Source organism: Chlorocebus sabaeus, chromosome 20, assembly GCF_047675955.1.
Source record: "Chlorocebus sabaeus isolate Y175 chromosome 20, mChlSab1.0.hap1, whole genome shotgun sequence".
Lineage (NCBI taxonomy): Eukaryota > Metazoa > Chordata > Mammalia > Primates > Cercopithecidae > Chlorocebus > Chlorocebus sabaeus.
The window spans coordinates 7,259,440-7,282,026 of record NC_132923.1 but is presented as its reverse complement, the minus strand read 5'-3'; the positions used below and the strand labels follow the sequence as shown (position 1 = coordinate 7,282,026).

At 50.5% G+C, this 22,587-nt stretch overlaps 1 protein-coding gene across 1 annotated transcript; it reads right to left on the bottom strand.

Annotated features, from left to right (window-relative positions):
• Positions 1-1,767: 1,767 nt before the first annotated feature.
• Positions 1,768-22,095, bottom strand: UBQLN4 (ubiquilin 4). Its single transcript, XM_073008287.1, has 11 exons — positions 21,891-22,095; positions 19,982-20,133; positions 19,377-19,594; positions 18,549-18,811; positions 16,464-16,622; positions 10,711-10,936; positions 8,871-9,010; positions 8,265-8,348; positions 7,984-8,099; positions 7,596-7,782; positions 1,768-3,589 (listed from the first exon to the last, which is right to left on the bottom strand). Exons 1-11 carry the CDS (start codon positions 21,996-21,998, stop codon positions 3,437-3,439), a joined length of 1,806 nt encoding a protein of 601 aa, XP_072864388.1. The 5' UTR covers positions 21,999-22,095; the 3' UTR covers positions 1,768-3,436.
• Between the last annotated feature and the right edge of the window lie 492 nt (positions 22,096-22,587).

Sequence of the window (22,587 nt, the reverse complement as noted above, 5' to 3'; positions counted from 1 at the left end):
TCTCCCACTCCTTCAAGGCCCTCAAAAACACAGCTCAGAGCGGAGCGTGGTGGCTCACACCTGTAATCCCAGCACCTGGGGAGGCCCAGGCTGGTGGATCACCTGAGGTCAGGAGTTCGAGATCAGCCTGGCCAACACGGTGAAACTCCGTCTCTACTAAAAATACAAAAATTTGCTGGGCGTGATGGCACGTGCCTGTAATCCCAGCTACTCAGGAGGCTGAGGCAGGAGAATCACTTGAACCTGGGCGTGGGAGGTTGCAGTGAGCTGAGACTGCACCACTGCACCCTAGCCTGGGTGACAAGAGTGAAACTCCATCTCAAAAAAAAAAAAAAAAAAAAAAAAAAGAAAACAAAAAAACCCCACAACTCAGCCTCTCAGCAACCTTTTCCTAATTGGCCTCCAGATCAAAGGCAGCCAGTCTTTAGAGCTTTCTTTCCCCTCTGGGTTCCCAGTCAGTCTTATTCACCCTTTGATGCTTTTTAGATTTTTCATGTATTTTTCCCAGATTTTAAAATATCTAGTGACAGTATTGATCTCAGGTATCTAGTCTACCATTATCAAAGTGGAACCTCCCACTCTTGGCTTATTCATGTTCCACAAAACCGTAGTCCATAACTTCACTGTACAAAAGATAAAACCCCACAGGTGTGAAAAGACTTCCTCAAACTTACATGATTAGTGGTAATGCTAGGTTTAGTCTCAGAGCTCAAGATTAATAACTACCAAATATTACTTGCAGAAAACCTGACTGCAAGAGTTTTTGTTTTACTTTTTTTTTTTTTCTGAGACGGAGTCTTGCTCTGTCGCCTCTAGGCTGGAGTGCGTGGCACAATCTCAGCTCACTGCAATCTCTGTCTCCCTGGTACCAGGGATTCTCCTGCCTCAGCCTCCCAAGTAGCTGGGATTACAGGCGCCTGCCACTGTGCTTGGCTACTTTTTGTATTTTTAGTAGAGACAGGGTTTCACCATCTTGTCCAGGCTGGTCTCGAACTCCTGACCTTGTGATCTACTCGCCTCGGCCTCCCAAAGTGCTGGGATTACAGGCGTGAGCCACCATGCCTGGCCTTGTTTCACTTTTTAACCTAAGGTAAGGGGAGGGCAATCTTGCCAAAAGATCAGAGGATGGAGGCAATAATCTTACAATTCATAGTTTCCTCTACCACACCTGACCCTAAGGGGAAGTGGGAGAAGAGATCTCAGATACCCAATGGTCTAAGGATGGGGAATGGAAGAATGCAATCCTCCCCATTCCCAAGTCATATATTATTGATACCTCCATCATCAGTTATCCCTTAACCTTCTCTCTCTCTCTCTCTCTATATATATATATATTTTTTTTTTTTTTTTCTTTTGATACAGGGTCTCACTTTGTCACCAAGGTTGGAGTGCAGCGGCGCAATCACAGCTCACTGCAGCCTTGACTTCTTGGGCTCAAGTGATTCTCCTGCCTCAGCCTCCCACATAACTGGGACTACAGGCCCACACCACCATGCCTGGCTAATTTTTAAATTTTTTGTAGAGACAAGGTCTCCCTGTGTTGCCAGGCTAAAACCTTTAATATTTGTTTTTTTGAGACGGAGTTTCGCTCTTGTTGCCTAGGCTGTAGTGCAATGGCGTGATCTCGGCCACTTTTAATACTTCTTAACATCTGTAGTAACTGAACCAAACCTCAAATTCCTCTAGATCACAATTCTTGCCCTGGAAAACCAAGAATTTGTCTTCAGCCAGTTTCTTCTTCCTCAAAAAACAAATGCAAACACACTCTCACAACAAAGACCACGCCATTTATTTACAAAGGCCAGTGTGGGAGCTGGGGGAGGTAGGGAGGGAAAGCCACACAGACATCTTCTCTGGCCTGCTTGGGACCTTTCCCACTTGGAGCAAACTTTGTTCCTCTTGCCGTCATATTCTCAGCCATGGGGTCGGTCCTCCAAGCAGCTGGGCCAAGTAGCGGAGGGAAGAGGTGATATGAGCCTCCTCTGTGCTCTGACAGAGCAATGTCCAATTCCAGATCAAAGGCATCATTGCCACCCTCTCCTCTCCTTCCTCAAAGAAAACTTTCTGGCCTAGAGGGAAATAGTTAAGAACTGAAAGGCCAGGGGCTCTGGAGGAAAAAAAAACCCTCTACTATTCCCATAAGGCAGTGAGGGGTGATAAGGGTGCTAGTCACAGCTCTGACAGCTTCCAAAAGGATACCCACATTACCTCTGGGTTACTCAGCATCCAGAGCCCAAAGGGACCTAGCTCTCCTGTATTCCTACAATGGACTGACCCTTTTACCCACTTGTCTCTGGTAGTGGGAAAGCACTCTGAACCAGAAACCAACAAAGAATCCACTTCCCACACAACTTAAAAGTGTAAGGACACATGCGGATACACACGCACCCCCCCAACTACTCACACAGACCCCAACCCCCTTCATGTCTTTGGAGGGGGGCTCAAATTACTGGTGCCTGGGGACACAAGCAAGTCCTGGGTCCATGGAAATGTGTGTGTGTGCATATAAGCACGTGTGTTTGAGGAAATAAGGCCAATACGACCCCTCGTGGGGCATGGCGCTTAGCTTCATTGAGCTCCTTTCTTCAGTTCAAATTCCATTAGCATCTCTAAGTCTCTTCTGCCAGCTTGGGCCTGGATTCTTCTGCCTAAAAGAGCTATGAGTGCTTCTGCTCCCCAATTCCAACTTCCAAGCCTTTTACTCAGGCTGTCTCCCCTATTCCCTTCCTCCGAATAATCTCATTCCCTCCTCTTTCACACCAGTTTCCACTGGGCTGGTCCAGGGTTTGTTAATTCCTGTCCAGAGGGCTGTCTCATCTCCCTCTTCAGACAGAGAGAACAAGCGTCTTCCTCCTTACCCTGGAAGTCCCAACAGTGCCCACAAAAAAGTGCTGAATGAAGTGACCAGAATAGGGGCCGAGGAGGAAAATTACCACGTGTTTCATCTGCTCCTCCTTCAGAGCAAGAAATTCTAGCATTGGTTGGGCTAGGGGTGGGGAGTAGGGAGAAAAAGAAGGAAGAGAGTTACCAAAAGTAAACATAAGACAAAACCCTAGTGGTATAGATGGAAGACTATGTTCCAGTAAACCAGACAGCTGGTTCCTCCTTCGACTCTGCACAGCCACTGAAAGTTTAAAGATTGCAAAAGGTGGTGTGGGGCAAGGAGGTAGAGTCAATCAATGAAACTGTGAAAACTATTTAAGTAGCACTGCTCAAGGAGACCAGGAGAGAAGATTCTGTTAGAGATGTAGCAGTAAAACCATAATTCTCAGACAGAGCTAAGGGGTTGGAGCCCATGCCTCTAAAGTCACCCTGCTGTTTGGAGAGGATGAGGGAGAAGACGGAAGGGATGACAAGCTGCAGAGGGTAAGGGCTGACAGAAGAACCAAACGCTGACATCGAGGGAGGGGAGAGGCAGGAGGCATGGGCCGAGGGATTAGGAGAGCTGGGAGCCCAGCAGTCTCTCGATAGCTGCGTTGATGTCCCCTCCTGTGGCAATCAGGGCCTGCAGGTTGGCCTCACGATTGATGAAGCCCATGGAGTTGAGCTGCTCCAGCTGCTGCTGAAATCTCACTTCTGGAGTCTGCACCTGGAGGGAACAGGCCTTGTGAAGTGGGCACAGGACGAATCTTGGGGGCCCTATTTGAATTAAGGGTTTCTAAGACCAGCAGGTCTTCTCTAGTATCCTGAGTCAATCAGGAGGGCAGGGAAGATGAACTGCAAATGGGGGCCCAGGAGCCTAGGTCCTAAGTCCTAAATAACTGTGTAATGGCTGGGCGCGGTGGCTCACGCCTGTAATCCCAGCACTTTGGGAGGCTGAGGCGGGTGGATCACGAGGTCAGGAAATTGAGACCATCCTGGCTAACACGGTGAAACCCCATCTCTACTAAAAATACAAAAAATTCACCGGGCGTGGTGGTGGGCGCCTATAGTCCCAGCTACTCAGGAGGCCGAGGCAGGAGAATGGCATGAACCCGGGAGGCAGAGCTTGCAGTGAGGTGAGATAGCGCCACTGCACTCCAGCCTGGGCAACAAAGCAAGACTAAGTCTCGAAAATAAAATAAAAAAAATAAAATAAATAAAATAAAATAAAATAACTGTATAATAATATGGCAGGCGGATATCTTTTTTTTTAGATTTTCAAGTTAACTGATAGGCCTAGATCAGTGTATATTCCTTATTACCTTCTGTAAACACTGGAGATGTTAACAGGCACTCCAAAAGCCAAATACTCTGTGGTCAAATAAGATGCATACTAAGCATGACCTCCAAGTCCCCTCCTAATAGTCATCACACATACAGCCATATGAAAGGCTAAGAAGGGTCCCAGTTAAGAAGCTATTTAATTTTGTTTCACTGATCAATAGTTATCTATAAAGGAGAAGTATTTCCTTTTTTTATGAGACAGGGTCTTGCACCTAGGCTGGAAAATAGTGGCAGAATCATAGCTCACTGCAGCCTCTATCTGCTGGGCTCAAGTGATCCTCCTATCTGAGCCTCCTGAGTAGCTGGGGCTACAGGTGTGTACCACCATGCCCAGCTAATGTAAAAAAAATTTTTTTTGGCTGGGCACAGTGGCTTATGCCTATAATCACAGCACTTTGGGAGGCCAAGACTGGCAGTTTGCCTGAGGTCAGGAGTTCAAGACTAGCCTGGCCAACATGGTGAAACCTCATGTCTACCAAAAACACAAAAAATTACCCAGGTGTGGTGGTGCATGCCTGTAGTCCCAGCTACTTGAGAGGCTGAGGTAGAAGAATTGCTTGAACCCAGGAGGCAGAGGTTGCAGTGAGCTGAAATTGCGCCATTGCACTCCAGCCAGGACGACAGAGTACGTCTTAAAAAAAAAAAAAAAAAAAAAAAGTGCGTGTGCGTGGTGCCTCATGCCTGTAATCACAGCACTTTGGGAGGCTCAGGCAGGTGGATCACCTGAGGTCAGGAGTTCGAGACCAGACTGGCCAACATGGCAATACCCTGAGACTAAATATACAAAAATTAGTTGGGCGTGGTGACAGGAGCCTATAGTCCCAGCTACTCAAGAGGCTGAGGCAGGAGAATCACTTGAACCTGGGAGGCGGAGGTTCACTCCAGCATGGGGGACAGAGTGAGACTCCATCTCAAAAAAATAAAAATAAAAGAAAAAATAAAGAAAAAATTTTTTTTAGTAGAGAAAGGGTCTTGCTATGTTGCCCAGGCTGGTCTCAAGTGATCCTCCTGCCTTGGCCTCTCTAAATGCTAGGATCACAGGCATGAGCCACTGCACTAGGTCTTTTTGTTTGTTTGTTTGTTTTGACATGGAGTCTTGCTCTGTCGCCCAGGCTGGAGTGCAGTGGCATGATCTGCCTCCCAGGTTGAAGCGATTCTCCTGCCTCAGCCTCCTGAATAGCTGGGATTACAGGCACATGCCACCAAGCCCCGCTAATTTTTATATTTTTAGTAGAGACGGGGTTTCATCATGTTGGCCAGGTGGGTTTTGAACTCCTGACCTCAAGTGATCCACCCGCCTTGGCCTCCCAAAGTGTTAGGATTACAGGCGTCAGCCACCATGCCCAGCCTGCACTAGGCTTTTTTAAAAAAGAAAAAAATTTTTACAGACTCGGTCTCCCTGCATTGCCCAGGCTGGTCTCGAACTCCTGGCCTCAAGCAGTCCTCCTGCCTCAGCCTCCCAAAGCATTGGGATTACAGGCATGAGTCACACTCCTGGCCTGGCTTTTTTTTTTTTTTGGAGATGGAGTTTCGCTCTTGTTGCCCAGGCTGGAGTACAATGGCACGATCTCGGCTCACTGCAACCTCTGCCTCCCAGGTTCAAGTGATTCTCCTGCCTCAACCTCTTGAGTAGCTGGGATGATATGCATGCGCCAAGACACCCAGCTAATTTTGTATTTTTAGTAGAGATGGGGTTTCTCCATATTGGTCAGGCTGGTCTCGAACTTCTGACCTCAGGTGATCTGCCTGCCTTGGCCTCCCAAATTGCTGGGATTACAGAAGTGAGCCACTGCCTGGCTAGCCTGGCTTTTCATTCTTGTCATTCGTCTAAATATCTCCTGTAAATGTCTGCTCAAGGGGTGTCTGGGAAGCACGAGCCTTGATTATGAACAAAAGACTCCTATAGCTAGAAAGAGTCCAGCAAGCACTGTCCACCTGGTGTTGAAAGGAACAATGTTTGATCCAGAGAAAGACAGGACTTACCTGGGGTCACAGAGCAAGTCAGTCACTAAGGCCCCCTGACTTGCAGTATAAAAACCCTTTCTGGCCAGGTGCAGTTGCTCACTCCTGTAATCCCAGCACTTTGGGAGCCCGAGGCAGGCAGATCACCTAAGGTCAGGAGTTCAAGACCAGCCTGGACAACATGGTGAAACCCCATCTCTACTAACAATACAAAAAATTAGCCGGGTGTGGTGGCGCATGCCTGTAATGCTAGGAGAATCACTTGAACCCGGGAGGCAGAGGTTTCACCACTGCACTCCAGCCTCGGCAACAAGAGCAAAACTCCACCTCAAAAAAAAGAAAGCCCTTTCCAGTGTTCCTTGTTGCTTCTCATCACAGTCCACAGAATCTTTTTTTGTTTTTGAGATGGAGTCTCGCTCTGTTGCCCAGGCTGGAGTACAGTGGTGCAATCTTGGCTCACTGCAAGCTCCACCTCCTGGGTTCACACCATTCTCCTGCCTCAGCCTCCTGAGTAGCTGGGACTACACATGCCTACCACCACACCTGGCTAATTTTTTTTTTTTAAATTTTTCAGTAGAGACGGGGTTTCACCACATTCGCCAGGATGGTCTCGATCTCCTGACCTCATGATCTGCCTGCCTCAGCCTCCCAAAGTGCTGGGATTACAGGCGTGAGCCACTGCGCCCGGCCAGTCCACAAAATTTAACTTGGGTTGCACCTGGACTGGATACCACCTAGTCTAGCTCTCTCATGCCTTGCACAAAGCTGTATAAACATACATTTTGGTGGAATGGCTTTTCCAGATGAGTCACAGAGGTCAGAGAAAGGTTAAGAGGCTCACTCAAGGTAGGTCATCCCTGCCCCTCCTGCCAGCCCCTGGCCTTGACTTTCCCAGGGCTTTGGTTACCTCACCTCGCAGAATCCCCCTCCCCAGAGTCTCGGAGATGGGGGCTGCTTTAATTATCAAAAGGATCCTTTGATATAAGCAAAAATGGTATAGCGCAAATTCTGGAGGTGGAATGCCCGGGTTTGAGTCTTGGCTTCATTATCTACTAGCTATGTAAGTGAGTAAACCACTCAACCTTTCTGGGCCTTAGTTTTCCCCATCTTTAACACAGAAATAATAATAATATCTTTCTCATGAAGCTGTTGTGAGGAATGCGGTAAATGAGTCGTAAATGAGCTCTGAAATCTAAAGCATTTAGAACGGTACATAGTGCACGGTAAGTACCATTACTCTTCTCATCTCTATTTCACATCTGCACAAACTGAACTCAGGGAGGATCAGTAACCTGCCCAAGGCTAGTAAGTGGCAGAACACGACCTGACTCCCAAGCTTGCCCTACTGCCTCCATTCTATTGCTTCCCTTGAAACCTCCCAGGATCAAAGTGGTGCTCCCAGCACCTGCCCCCACTGCCTCATGTACCTGTGAGTTTCCACTTCCAGCCAAAAGCTGGATCATCTGCTGCATGAGCTGCTGCTGGGCACTGGAAGCCCCTGTTGGAGAAGATGTGGCTGGCGTGGCTGGCGAGGAAGTGGGGGCCTCGGGCGTAGACCCAGCATTGCTGCCGGCTGAGGGTGCTGGGGTCCGGGACATCCCAAAGGAGCCAAGGCTGTAGGCAAGAGAGACCAAGAGGTAGGAGATGGCATCCAAGAAAGTGATGAGAATGTTAAGATCCAGAAGGAAAAGCAGTTGGAAGAAACAGGAAAACAGACCCTCAGAGACAAAAAGGATGCTAAGAGAGTGGCAGAGAGAAGAGTTGAAGGGGAGAAGTTGCCAGAACCTTGCTGCCCTCCTACCACCCTACCCTCACCTGGGTACCAGCCCAGGGGCCTCGGTCTGCAAGGTCTGTAGTCCCTGCTGGATCTGCAGCAATGCCTGCATGGCTCGGGGATTGGTAAGGATGGAGAGTGACTCTGGGTTCTGCATCTGGTGGGAAATAAGCAGAGAAAGGCATCAAGAGGTGGCAGGAAATAGGAGACAACCTCAACTAGGAGTCCAGAGTCAAGCTCTGCCCCAACTTCATTTCCACCCATTGGGCTTCAGGGACTACCCCTTGCCCTCAACCTCCACCCATCTAGGCTCCTCACTCACCTGCTGCAGGAAGACTGGGAGCTGCAGGCGGAGCTGCTCCTGCAGTTGGGGGTTCCCCGCGAAGAGCGGCACATTCACCATCATCTGCCAGGGTGAAGGTAGCAGGGGGAAACCTGGGCCTTTTCACCCTAAGAATTTCCCCACAGTCTCAGACTCCCTCGGCACCCCCTACCACTGCAGGAAATCTGGCCAGCTTCTCCAGGGATCTCAAAGAATCCTGAAGGCCTAAGTGGGACAGTGAGAGGAAATGGAACTATGCTCTGGGCAATGAAGAGTAGGAGGAGTCAGGCTGCTCAGCCCTGGGTCTGATGATGATGAGGACAGCTAACATTTCCAGGTACACAGAGCTTACTCTGTTATACGCCGTGTTCTAAGCACTTAACGTGTATTAACTCATTTAATCCTCACAACTATAGGAGGTAGGAACCTTACAGATGAAGAAACTGGGAGGCTAAATAACTTGCTTAGCTCACATAGCTGGGAAGTAGCAGAGCTTGGGATGCAAACACAGGCAGTCCGGCTCCACAGTGTTTTCACCACAAGAAACTGCCCCCAGCCAAGAGAAACTCTCTCCCTAACAACACTCTCCTCATGCTGGTTTGATACCTGAGCAGCAAAGTCGGGGTTCTGGGCAAGCGTCTGCATCATGCTGCGCATGTAGGGTGCTGAGATCACATTCTGCATCAGCTGGGGGTTCTCAGAGATCTGCTGGAGGAGGGCTTGCATTTCTGGGCTATTGAACATCCCTAGGACAAGGGGGAAAAAAAGAAAACAGGAGAGAAAGGGTCCAGATGGAAACCAAAGGCCTCACTTCAATCTACCTTACTTCAGACACCAAATGACTATAAAACTCAGAAAAGCAATGGTCCAGTGGGCACCCTAGGATTGGGGCATGAGTCCAAGTTTCTACCAAGTCCAAGGTCATCTTGCCCTGCTTTGGCCTGGCCCCTTTTCCATTTACTTGATAAGGGCAAGCCAGCTAGGAACTGGGTCTGATTTATGCCCCTCTGGACTGTTCCTGCCATAAGCTCAAATTATGTCTGATTTGGAAAGAAATGATTAAATATCATCTAGATCAAACTTGTCTTAGCAGCAGAGACCCTTTCCTCACACCGAATCTCACTCAGAAACCAAGTTTGTTAATAGTCTGGCTCGGCCGGGCGCGGTGGCTCAAGCCTGTAATCCCAGCACTTTGGGAGGCCGAGACGGGCGGATCACGAGGTCAGGAGATCGAGACCATCCTGGCTAACACGGTGAAACCCCGTCTCTACTAAAAAATACAAAAAAAAACTAGCCGGGTGAGATGGCGGGCGCCTGTAGTCCCAGCTACTCGGGAGGCTGAGGCAGGAGAATGGCGTAAACCCGGGAGGCGGAGCTTGCAGTGAGCTGAGATCCGGCCACTGCACTCCAGCCTGGGCGACAGAGCAAGACTCCGTCTCAAAAAAAAAAAAAAAAATAGTCTGGCTCGAGCTGGGGCAGGAGGGCTGCAGCCTCTCCCATTGGGTCCTTCCTTATCCTGGAGATGAAGACCCTTCCAGGACACAGGAGCACAATTTTAAAATCATGGACGAAGGCCAGGCGCGGTGGCTCACGCCAGTAATCCCAGCACTTTGGGGGGCCGAGGCGGGCTGGTCACAGGGTCAGGAGACCGAGACCATCCTGGCTAACATGGTGAAACCCTGTCTCTACTAAAAATACAAAAAATTAGCCGGGCGTAGTGGCACATGCCTGTAGTCCCCAGCTGCTTGGGAGGGTGAGGCAGGAGCAACACTTGAACCTGGGAGGCAGAGCTTGCAGTGAGCTTAGAAAGCACCACTGCATTCCAGCCTGGGTGACAGAGCGAGACTCCATCTCAAAAAAAAATAGTAATAATAATAGTAAAATAATGGATCAAGTTCCAGTCCTTATTTTACAAATAAGGAAACTAAAACACACAGAGGGAAGGAACTTTCCCAATCAAGATATCCCCCAGAGTGCAGAGAAATTAGGTCATCTGCTGAAGACATCCCCCAGGCCATGGGTACAGTCATAGTCCAGATAAACGGAGCATCCTCTAGGGTTGTGCAGTGCATAACCTGTTCTTCTGTACATGGCAAGCCCTGCACATCCCTTTCCCTCAGCCTCACATCTGCCTCTCCTCTCCAGCCCCCTCTCCCCACAGCAGTCTGACCCTTTTACACTGGATAATACCAGAGGTGCTCATGGAGCTTAGGAAGTGGGGCCTGGTTTACTCATGAGCCATTACTTAGGTCACTCCCAGGGATATCAGGACATGGCCAGAACCAGCCCTCACCCGGCCACTGTCCCAGACGGCAGAGCCCCCTCTGTGGCCTTGATAGTCTCACCTCTGTCTTCAAAATCCTGGAGCAGTATGAAACCCATTCAGTCCTGGGGCAGAGGGGCTGCCCTGGTGACCCCACTAAGCTCCTTCCATCCTAGGACATACCTGACCCCAGGCTAGCCGCATTGATCCCAAAGGGGTTCGAGACTGTCGGGTGCACCTGGCTGGTCCCCGATCCTCCGGTGCCCTCCCCACCGGACCCGGGGGCCTGGGAGGTGGGGGGCGAGGGGCTCCAGGGGTTAGGGAGGGGCTCTCGATTCTCAGTCCGCAGAGGCTGGGAGGATGAGCTGTCGGAGTTCCCGGCCAGGGAAGAGAAGGGATTGTTGCCAAACTGGGAGGAGGGAAAGGTTTTGGGTTAAGGACTGAAATAAATCAGGGACAAGGGCTAGGCCCATTCTCTCCTCTTACTTAATAGCCTCCCCTTCCCCAGAAAAGGGAGAGAGATCCAAGACCTTGGAATTCCTCAGTTCAGTTCTTTGCCCCACAATGGGTAGCTCCTTCCTTGCTCCACAGGGTGGGAGCTAGCTGATGCTAGTGACTGCATAACTGAACCTCTCAGATAATTGAAAATTTCCCATTCCCCACTGTGGCTTTCAATATTTGGTCTCTAAACATCTCCTATGTAACCCACTGCACTTTACACATACTTTTCCCATTATGTAGCCAAATATTTGTGTTCCTGTACTTCAAGGGGCAGAGACAATGTCAGATTTGCTTGTGCACCCCCAGCCCCGACACAAGTAGGTGCTCAATAAGTAACTACTGGCTTAATGGGAGTGGGCTGTCAAATCTGGCTCTCTACTTGAACCCCCACCTTCCCTTTCCCCAGCCTCCTTGGACTAATCCTAACTCCCCAGAACCTTTCCCTCACTCCCCAGGTCCTCTACTTGGCATTCTCTGTCCACCCAGGCACACCACAGTGGTGGCCCCTAGCGGAACACATGTCCGGCAAGATATGCCCTCTCTAGATTTTCCCCTCCTGCTCCAAAACCTACCTCTACACACTGGCTGCTTCAGCCAAACAAGCCTCAGGTTACTTCTGATCCACCTCACCCTACCAGGCTCCTCACTGTGCTCCCCAGGATATCTCAGGTCCATACCCCATGGGAAGGTATGCTGGAACCGCCTCCCCTCCAGCACCTAGCACAGAGCTCTGACTGAGGGAGTCCCGGACTCAGTTTTCCCTAGTCAGCCTTTCTCATGGTCTAAATGCTCAGTAGCTCCCTCTCCTGAGTTCCCAGGTGGTCCTACCTCAGCTCCTCTCCACCACAGGGTTTCATACTGAGCTGCTTTTCCTGTTTATTCAAAGTGGGTCATGGGGACTGGGGCTGACCAAGGATTCTCCTACTCTTGAGCTGTTTCCCTCACCTCACCGGATGCCTGTTCAGATAACAGAGCTCACAGGCCAGGGTTCATACACTATGGTTTCAGCCTCTGTCCCTGTTTCAGATTTCCTGTTCTCATACTTGCCTAGCACCTCACCCCACCCCACCTTGTTCTGGGCTCTGCTTTATTCTTCCTGGTACACTCTAAGGACGAAATCTCTTTTCCTGAACTACCCACAGTGATAACAACCGTCATTTATTGAGCACCTACTATGTGCCTGACACATTTATTCTAATGCCTATAAAACTCCTCTAAAACAACGGTTCTCAAAGTGTGGTCCTGGGACCCCTGCAAGCGTTAAAACTGTTTTCATAATTCTAAGACATGAATTTGCCTTTTTCACTCTTATTCTCTCATGAGGATACAGTGGAGTTTTCCAGAGTCTACAAGACATGTGACATTACAAACTGAATGCAGATCTGAGAACCAGCTGTCTTGTAGTAAGCCAGATATCAAAGAGAACTGTAAAAATGTAAAACAAGGCCATATTTTCCTCTAAAGTTTTGTTTTGGAAAATAAAGTTATTTTTCAAAATAATGGTATTTATGTTAACTTGTAATAAATTTTTTTTTTTGGAGACTGAGTCTTGCTCTGTTGCCCAGGATGGAGTGCAATGGCACAATCTCGGCTCACTGCAACCTCTGCCTCCAGGGTTCAAGCGATTCTCCTGCCTCAGCCTCCTGAGAAGCTGGGACAACGGGCACCCACCACCACGCCTGGCTAAGTTTTGTATTTTTAGTAGAGATGGGATTTTGCCATGTTGGCCAGCCTGGTCTCAAACTTTTGACCTCAGGTGATGCACCTGCCTCAGCCTCCCAAAATGCTGAGATTACAGGCATGAGCCACTGTGCCCCACCAACTTGTAATAAATTGTCATTTTTAAATGAATTAAATATTTTTAAAGTTTCTCAGTTTTAGGCCAGGCACGGTGGCTCACGCCTGTAATCCCAGCACTTTGGGAGGCTGAGGTGGGTGGATCACCTGAGGTCAGGAGTTCAAGACCAGCCTGGCCAAGATGGTGAAACCCCATCTCTACTAATAATACAAAACAAATTAGCTGGGCATGGTGGTGGGCGCCTGTAGTCCCAGCTACTCGGGAGGCTGAGGCAGAAGAATCACTTGAACCCAGGAGGTGGAGGTTGCAATGAGCAGAGATCACGCCATTGCACTCTAGCCTGGGCAACGAGTGAAACTTCGTCTCAAAAAAACAAAACAGGCCGGGTGCGGTGGCTCAAGCCTGTAATCCCAGCACTTTGGGAGGCCGAGACGGGTGGATCACGAGGTCAGGAGATCGAGACCATCCTGGCTAACATGGTGAAACCCTGTCTCTACTAAAAAAATACAAAAAAATTAGCCGGGCGAGGTGGCGGGCACCTGTAGTCCCAGCTACTCGGGAGGCTGAGGCAGGAGAACGGCGGGAACCCAGGAGGCGGAGCTTGCAGTGAGCCGAGATTGCGCCACTGTACTCCAGCCGGGGCAACAGAGCGAGACTCCGTCTCAAAAACAAAACAAAACAAAACAAAACAAAACAAAACAAAACAAAAACACAAAACATTTTTAAAGGTTGTATTAAAAAAAAAAAAAAAGCGGCCAAGTGCGGTGGCTCACACCTGTAATCCAGCACTTTGGGGGCCGAGGCAGGTGGATCACAAGGTCAGGAGTTGGAGGTCAGCCTGGCCAATATGGTGAAAACCCATCTCTACTAAAAAACACAAAACTTATGCCGGGCACAGTGGCTCATGCCTGTAATCCCAGCATTTGGGGAGGCTGAGGCAGGCAGATCACGAGGTCAGGAGATCGACACCTTCCTGGCTAAAACGGTGAAACCCCGTCTCTACTAAAAATACAAAAAATTAGCCGGGCATGGTGGCGGGCGCCTGTAGTCCCAGCTACTTGGGAGGCTGAGGCAGGAGAATGCTGTGAACCCAAGAGAGGTAGGTTACAGTGAGCGGAGGTCGCGCCACTGCACTCCAGTCTGGGCAACAGAGCAAGACTCTGTCTCAAAAAAACAAAACGAACCAAACAAACAAACAAACTTAGCCTGGCGTGGTAGTGCACGCCTGCAGTCCTGGCTACTCAGGAGGCTGAGGCAGGAGAATCCCTTGAACCCAGGAGGTGGAGCTTGCAGTGAGCTGAGATTGCGCCACTGCACTCCAGCCTGGCAGCCTGGGCGAAAGAGTGAGACTCTGTCTCAAAAAAAAAAAAAAAAGCAAGTCAAAATAATAAGACCAGTGCCGGGCACGGTGGCTCACGCCTGTAATCCCAGCACTTTGGGAGGCTGAGGCGGGCGGATCACAAGGTCAGGAGATTGAGACCACGGTGAAACCCCGTCTCTACTAAAAATACAAAAAATGAGCCGGGCGCGGTGGCAGGCGCCCATAGTCCCAGCTACTCGGGAGGCTGAGGCAGGAGAATGGCGTGAACCCAGGAGGCGGAGCTTGCAGTGAGCCAAGATCGCGCCACTGCACTCCAGCTTGGGCCAGAGAGCGAGACTCCGTCTCAAAAAAAAAAAAAAAAAAAATAATAATAATAATAATAATACCAGCAAGGTACCACCTCATATTTAAAAATATGACAATATATAGATGTTTATAGACATATACGTAGGTAATGAAAGAATCACAATGATAAACCCCAATTTCAACTTCAGCATAGTAGTTACCTCTGGAGAGAAAAAGAATAGGAGAGGGGTTTGTAAAGGCTACAACTCTACCTATGTCTTATTTGCAAATATTAAATATGTCTAGGAAAATAAACAAAATACTAACATTAGCTACCACTGAGGTAGAAAAGAGCTGGCTGGGAGATGGAAACAGAGGGATCCCTTCTGTAAACCTTTTTTTGGCCTATATACTTCTCCATACTTTTTTAGAATACTGTTTTGTTTACTTTGTGTAACTTTTGAATTTTCTTTTTGAGACGGAGTCTCGCTCTGTCGCCCAGACTGGAGTGCAGTGGCGCCATCTTGGCTCACTGCAACCTCTGCCTCCCGGGTTCAAGCAATTCTCCTGCCTCAGCCTCTCAAGTAGCTGAGACTACAAGCGCGTACCATCATGCCCAGCTAATTTTTTGTATTTTTAGTAGAGACGGGGTTTCACTGTGTTAGCCAGGATGGTCTTGATCTCCTGACTACGTGATCCGCTGTCGGCCTCCCAAAGTGCTGGGATTACAGGCGTGAGCCACCGCACCTGGCCAACTTTTGAATTTTCTTTTTTTTTTTTTTTTTTTTTTGAGACGGAGTCTTGCTCTGTAGCCCGGGCTGGACTGCAGTGGCCGGATCTCAGCTCACTGCAAGCTCTGCCTCCCGGGTTTACGCCATTCTCCTGCCTCAGCCTCCGGAGTAGCTGGGACTACAGGCGCCCGCCACCTCGCCCGGCTAGTTTTTTGTATTTTTAGTAGAGACGGGGTTTCACCGTGTTAGCCAGGATGGTCTCGATCTCCTGACCTCATGATCCGCCCGTCTCGGCCTCCCAAAGTGCTGGGATTACAGGCTTGAGCCACCGCGCCCGGCCAACTTTTGAATTTTCAAACATACAAACACAGAATGTGTTTCATGTAAAATTAAATTTTTAAAAAGAACCATGGCCAGGCGCAGTGGCTCAAGCCTGTAATCTCAGCACTTTGGGAGGCCGAGGTGGGCGGATCACGAGGTCAGGGGATCGAGACCATCCTGGCTAACACAGTGAAATCCCATCTCTACTAAAAACACAAAAAGTTAGCTGGGCGTGGTGGCATGTACCTGTAGTCCTAGTTACCAGGGAGGCTGAGGCAGGAGAATTGCTTGAACCCAGCAGGCAGAGGTTACAGTGAGCTGAGATTGTGCCACTGCATTCCAGCCTGGGCAACAGAGCAAGACTCTGTCTCAAAAAAAAAAAAAAAAAAAAAAAAAACCAAAGGGCCCTGAAATTATATATGGCAACATGTTAGGGCAACATTGATTTTAAAAAAAAGAATGCTATATTTTTATCTATTTTTGTGTGTGTATGTACTTGAATAGGATTCATAAAGCATTTTTAAAAATGTATAATCCTGGGACCCAACCCTAGAAATGGATTCAATAAGCAGCTCAAAGGTGGGGACCAGGATTCTCATTATCAACAAGCTCCCCAGGTGATTCTGATGCAGGTGATCCGTGGACCATACTTGAGACATGTTATATCAGGGCTGGCGTCTGACTTCAGGCCTGCCACCTGGCCTTTGAGCCCCTGGTACAAGAAGTTTGTCAGAAGGATGTCAAGTTCCTTGGATGGATGCTATGCCTCACCCACTTCCACAAGGACCTCTGCTTATCTTTTGTCCATGCCAAATTGGACCATCCCCGGATATGCACTGTTGAGAACTGCCTTCAAGCCAAGGCCCACCCCTCAGGGAACTGGGGAAAGAAAGAAGAGCAGACCCAGGTTTGCCTGGGGTAGGGGTAGGGAATATTGAGCCCAGACAGCCCGACCCACTACCCTGGCCCTTGATCCCACCTGTTCCCGGGCAGCACTGAACATGGGCTCCTGGATGTCCGTGTACATGCGGCGGAGGGCATTATACCCTCCAGGGATGCTCTCAAGGTTGCTCAGGGCCCGATCCTGGTTCCGCATCATTTCTTGCATCATGGCTGGATTTCGAGCAAGCTCCATTGTCTGATCAAGGGAGAGAGACAAGATGGGCCCCAGAACCCGGGGAGCACCAACCTAGGAAAAGGGTGGGCCTTGAGGAAGGGGGTCTGTGTCAGGATCAGGACCAGGGCCCAGGAACTGCCCCACAGTGACAGAAAGTAGAATAAACTGGACTTCCTTCCTCTACTGTAATCTTGGCTCCAGGCCTGCCTCCCTGTGGGTATTTTGGTTGGCTTTTTCTAGTGGAGGACAATGATCCCAGCTGAAGTGAAGGCAACAGCTTCCCTCCCTTAGGCTCAGAGTGTCCAAAGAAGTGTCAAGATGCACAAGGAAACTGAGTCAGAAGGGACACAGAAAGAAAGGGGAGGAAGCAGAAGAGAAAATTAACATCTACTGAGCACCTACTGTATATGGGCACAGGGCCAAGTAGTTTACAGAATTCAAGTCATATAATCTCCACAATAACCATCTCAGGTGGTTATTTCTGTCCCTATTTTGCAGATGAGCAAACAGGCTCAGAGATGTTAACTGACTTGCTGCCCTGGGACACACAGTCACTGAGTGGTGAAGACAGTGTTCAAAGCCAGGTTGGTCAGTCTGTCTAAGACCATACTGTGCCTGTAATCCCAGCACTTTGGGAGGCCGAGACGGGCGGATCACGAGGTCAGGAGATCGAGACCATCCTGGCTAACACGGTGAAACCCCGTCTCTACTAAAAAATACAAAAAACTAGCCGGGCGAGGTGGCGGGTGCCTGTAGTCCCAGCTACTCAGGAGGCTGAGGCAGGAGAATGGCGGGAACCCGGGAGGCGGAGCTTGCAGTGAGCCGAGATCTGGCCACAACACTCCAGCCTGGGGGACAGAGCGAGACTCCGTTTCAAAAAAAAAAAAAAAAAAAAAAAAAAAAAAAAGACCATACTGTGATTCCTGGTAAATGACTGCAAGTTGGGGAAGGAAAGGATTCAGGCTGGAATAAAGCTACTGACACCCTCTAATTCCCACCTCTAAGTCTTTGGCCTGCCTGAACCTTGAGAAACACTGAGGATGGGGGCTTTCTTCTATGGAGTCAATGGCACAATCTCAATAAGGGGTGGCTATGTCAACCCCAGGGGAGTTCATCACAGAAAAATGAGTGTAACTACTTGTTCCCATTCAACTTGGAATACATTTCCTCTCCTTCCCAAATCTGCTCCACACTTGCCTTTTCTAAGACACCTTTATAACTGATATGCCCAGCTTCCTAGAACGCTGATCTCTTGTCCTGTAATTCATTCATTCAATAAATATTTACTGCGTGACTACTATGCGCCAGGCACTGTTCTAGACAGTGAACAAAACACTCACAAGTCCTTGACCTTACATAAGTTATCTTCTGGTGAGTCCAGCACTGGTGTCCACAGCCCTGCTGGGAAGATCGTCTACTCTGATCCTCTGGTGGAGTGGACCATGAGCTGGAACTCCCAAAGAGCAACATCACAACAGTCTCCCTTCCCAACTGGGCCCTGCCCAGCCACAGTGCTCCCCAAACAACCTACTCTTTCACTCCTAGGCCTTTATATTTGCTGTCCCTTGGCCCTGAATGCTCTTCTCTTCCCCCCCCACCCCCGTTCTTCTTCCTCCTTTGGGTCTCAGCTTGGTGACATCTCTTAAGGCCTCCTCTAAGCCTCAGGGTAGGGTCAGGAGCTCTTCTCTATGCCTCTAGAGGATTCCGTGATTATCCTTATGATAGCACTGACCACATTGTATTCTAATTGCTGGTTTACTTGTCCCACTTCCCTTTGACACCTGGAATTCCTGAAGAGCTAGGCCTGTCTTTTCATCCCTGTACCTCCAGTGTTCAAAACTGCTGAATACATGAATGAATAAATCAATAAAGGACAAAGTAGGAAAGGCTGGGCAGGGCATGGCTGGGCACCAGCGTCCTCCAGCTCTCTAGCCCTCTCATACTCACCTGTCTCATGAGTTCAGGGTTGTTGAGCATGTGGCTGATCTCAGGGTTCCGCTCCATCAGCTGCTGCATCTGGGGGTTGGCCATGATCATATGACGCATCAGGTCAGGGTTAGACATCATATCCTGGACCAGGGGGTTCTCCATGATCTGTGACAGCATCTCAGGATTGGACATCAGCTGCCTCTGCATCTGCTGCTGCAGCTCCATGAAGTTGGCAGAGCCCAGGCCCAGGCTGCCCAGCCCCAGGATGCCCCCAAAGCCAGCTGTGGGAGGGGGGCAGGGTCACAGTCTGCCACAAGATCCCTGTCCTCACTTAGCCAGAGCCACTGAATTTGGATCTCCAGGACAGGCCCCAAATGCTTCTCACATGTTCCTCTTCCAATGATTCCCACAGCTCAGCCCTGATCCACTGCTGGCAAAAAAATGTGAGCCTACTAGACTGAGGCCTCTCTGAAGGCTGAGGCTGCACCAAACATAGAACTGAGCAAAGAGAAGGCAACCAGCAATGGTCTGTTGAATGAGTGGCCCATCTGGCTACTACTGGATCTAACTTTTCCCCAGACTCACATTCTCTTTACCTAGGGTTCCCCACATCCCCAACCCCATTTCTCCCTTCACTCCTAACCCTTAGCCATGATCCCCACCTCTGAGAACTCCTCAGACTAGTTTCTTCCCCAACTTGAATCAAGTATCAATGTCTGGAACTCTATGTCATGAGGTCCCCTACCCCACCAGACCAGGATCAGGAACTCCTGTTTCTTCCTCCTCTTGGCTTTCCCCAACTCCCCAACCCCAAACAAGAGTGTGCTCTCCTCTCTGAGGGCTTACAGAGTATGGACGCAGTAGCACTGGGGGGTCCCTCCCCAGCCCCTGGAGAGGGCCCCCCACCACTGCTCCTCCGGCTTCCACTGCCAGCATCTGAAGAGGCACTGCCAGAGGTGGAGGGCTGGGCAGGGGTGGCGGGTGAAGCAGGTGTGGTGGAGGGTGCTGAGGCAGGGTCAGGTGTGGAGGGGGAAGAAGCAGTGGCAGAAGCTGGATCTTGAGCCCTGAGGACAGAGAAAGGAGAATCCTGTTGGAGTGAGCACTAGAAGAGGGAAGGTACCTCAACAATCTCTGTGCTTCTCTGTGCTTGCCGTGGGACTACTATTTTAACTCAAGCCCCCTCCTAGCAGCCCTGAGGCTGGAGTGGGGTGATGGCTGGAGGGCAGTCAGTAAACCAGCAGAGGGAGAAAGGAGCTAGTATTATCTGTCTTCAGGGCATTCTGGGAGTGGTAAATCAGGTTCCCTTCCCCTAGAGACGAGATCATATTCATCCAGGAGCTACCTGCCTGGGCCTCAGCTTAGGCCCTCTGGGTACGGTCTAGCAATGAGTGAGAAAGTATTAGATGGGGAGGCACAATCAGAAGCTGGATCTGCTCTGCTCCTGAACTTACTTCTGAGGGGTCTTGATGACCAGATGGACAGTGAGCCCGTCCTTGATTCCGTGCTGGTTCAGTGTGTCCCCATCCTTGAGGATCTTGCCTGCGAAGATCAGGACCAGCTGATCCTGCTGAGCCTTAAACCTCCGGGAGATTTCCTCTTTGAACTGTGATCAAGAGGCAGAGGTCACTGTGGAGGCTGCCTGGACTCCCCCTACCAGGGACCCTGACTCTTCTTCAACAGCTTCTGCACTCTCTTGCTCTCATCTCTAGTCATGGGAAGTCCTTTCTGTAGTCTCGATGCCATTCCTCCAGCTGCAATAAGCATCTCCTTTCTTAACAAAGGAGATGAACCAGTGAGAGGCTCTTCTCTCAGCTCCATCCCAGAGTCTCCCACCTGAGAAAGCTCTTGCTGCCATCTGCCTCCCAGCTTCAGTCCCTCCAACTAGTTCTCTGTGAGGCAGGGCAGCCTCCCCCCACCCTAACTCCTTCAACAGCCTTGGATTTTCAGCCTTCTGAGACCCAATTTTCTCTCCTCTCTATTCCCAGCATTCTCGTAACAACTACAACAAATAGATGTCAGTTATTGAGCACTATCTATTCACGAGTTAAAGATATAGTATAGTAATTATCATCTTCATTTTATTTTATTATTACTTTTATCTTGAGATGGAGTCTCGCTCTGTAGCCCAGGCTGGAGTGCAGTGGCGCAATCTCGGCTCACTGCAACTTCTGTATCCTGGGTTCAAGTGATTCTCCTGCTTCAGCCTCCCGAGTGTCTGGGACTACAGGCACACAGCACCATGCCTGGCTAATTGTATTTCTAGTAGGGATGGGGTTTCACCATGTTGGTCAGGCTGGTCTTGAACTCCTGACCTCAGGGGATCCACCCAACTACTTTGACTCTTCAAAGTGCTGGGATTACAGGCGTGAGCCACCACGCCCAGCCTTATCTCCATTTTAAAGATGAGAAAACTGAGGATCAGTGAGGTAAGGTAACTTGCCACAGGCAGACCAGAACTCAGGTCTTGACACCGAAGTCCAGGCTCTTAACTAAACATACAGTCTCTCAATGATAGCCATTTTCAAATTCAGCTTTGCAGGGAACAGTACAGTATTTAAATTCTGAAATTTAGTAATTCTATGTGGTTAGGGAGGGAGCAAGGATGGAGTTAGACTTCCCAAATTCTACCAGCCCCTCCAAAACACAACACAAAACAAAACACAACACACACTTTAAGTAGAAATAGTGCACTTGTTAAGCAGAGGCAGCTTCCAGATCCCTCTCTTCCAACCAGATGGCCTATCTTAAGCCCCGCCTATGTGAAATTATGGAGCGGCCACAGTGGGTGGTGAGCACAGGCAACAGTCCCTCATTCAACAAGATTTTATTGAGCACCTACTGCACACCGTGTAAATCTCAGAAGAGCTGAGAACCAAATGTAACCACGTCGATTTCAAAGAGTGGGAAGGATCTGGGCACAGGGAAATCCTCCCCCGACAGCCCCGTCGCTCAGAGAACACTGGGCGTTCTCTGAGGTACAGAGTAGGCGCCGGCGCTCTCCGCCTGCCCCCGGCCCGTTCTCTCGGTTAGCACCTTCCCTGGGCCCCCACTCCGGCACACTCCCCTCAAACCCAGGGTCCTTCCTCCTTCCTGGTGCAAGGTGTCCCCTCCTCACTCTCCACCACGCCCCCAGCCCAGGCCACAAGGCAAAACCCGCCCCCCAACACGCGCCACGCTCCCCAAGATCTCCCCTCGCAGGGCGCCCCCTACCCGACTCTCCTTCCCTTCAGCTCCTCGGAGTCCCAGCTGGCCCCCGCTCTCTTCTCCGGGGCCCTTCAGGACGCCAGACCGTCAGGGAGGCCCCCATCTCTTCGCAGACCCCTCCTCCGCGCTCCCCCCGCCTCCCGCCTGCTGTACTACCTCCTTGACCGAGGCTCGATCGCAGATCACAATTTCCTCCTTGTCCTTAGGGGTCTTGACGGTGACCCGAATAGGGGGCCTCGTCTCGGCCCCGCTCGGCTCCGCCATGCCGCCGCCGCCACCCGGCCGCCCGCCAGCCCGCCCGGCTCCTCCTCCTCCCCGCCCGCCCGGCCGGCCCGGCTCGGCTCCTGCGCCTCCAACACTCCCCTCTCTCCACCTCTCCCCTCCCCTCCCCTCCTCTCCTTTCCCCTCCCCTCCCCGAGGCTTCACCGCCCCCTCCAGACCAGCCGCAGCCACAGCGCCCCGGGCGGACCGGGGGGGCCACTGCAGCGGGGTCCGCCCAGGGCCAAGCCCCAGGTCCGGAATCCGGCCAGGGTCTGGCCAAGCGGGGGCTCCTGGGGAGGCTCTGGGCGGGGGAAGGAACGTGCCCTTCACTGCGGGGGCGAGGGCGAACTCCCCCGGGAGACCGCGGCCCAACGCTGCCCGCCCGAGCCGTGCCGCCGTCCCCTCCAGCCCAAAGCCTCCCCGCCCCCTCCGCGGCTAACTCTGCTCCGGGACAAAGGACTTTGTGTGTCGCCGCTTTATCTCCGTTCCCTGTGATAACTTGGTCTTTCTTGGAAGCCCCAAGTCCCTTCCAGGCCAGGGGCCTTTCCCGACTTGGGGGTTGGGTTTTCCCACCAAGCACGTCCACTTAGGA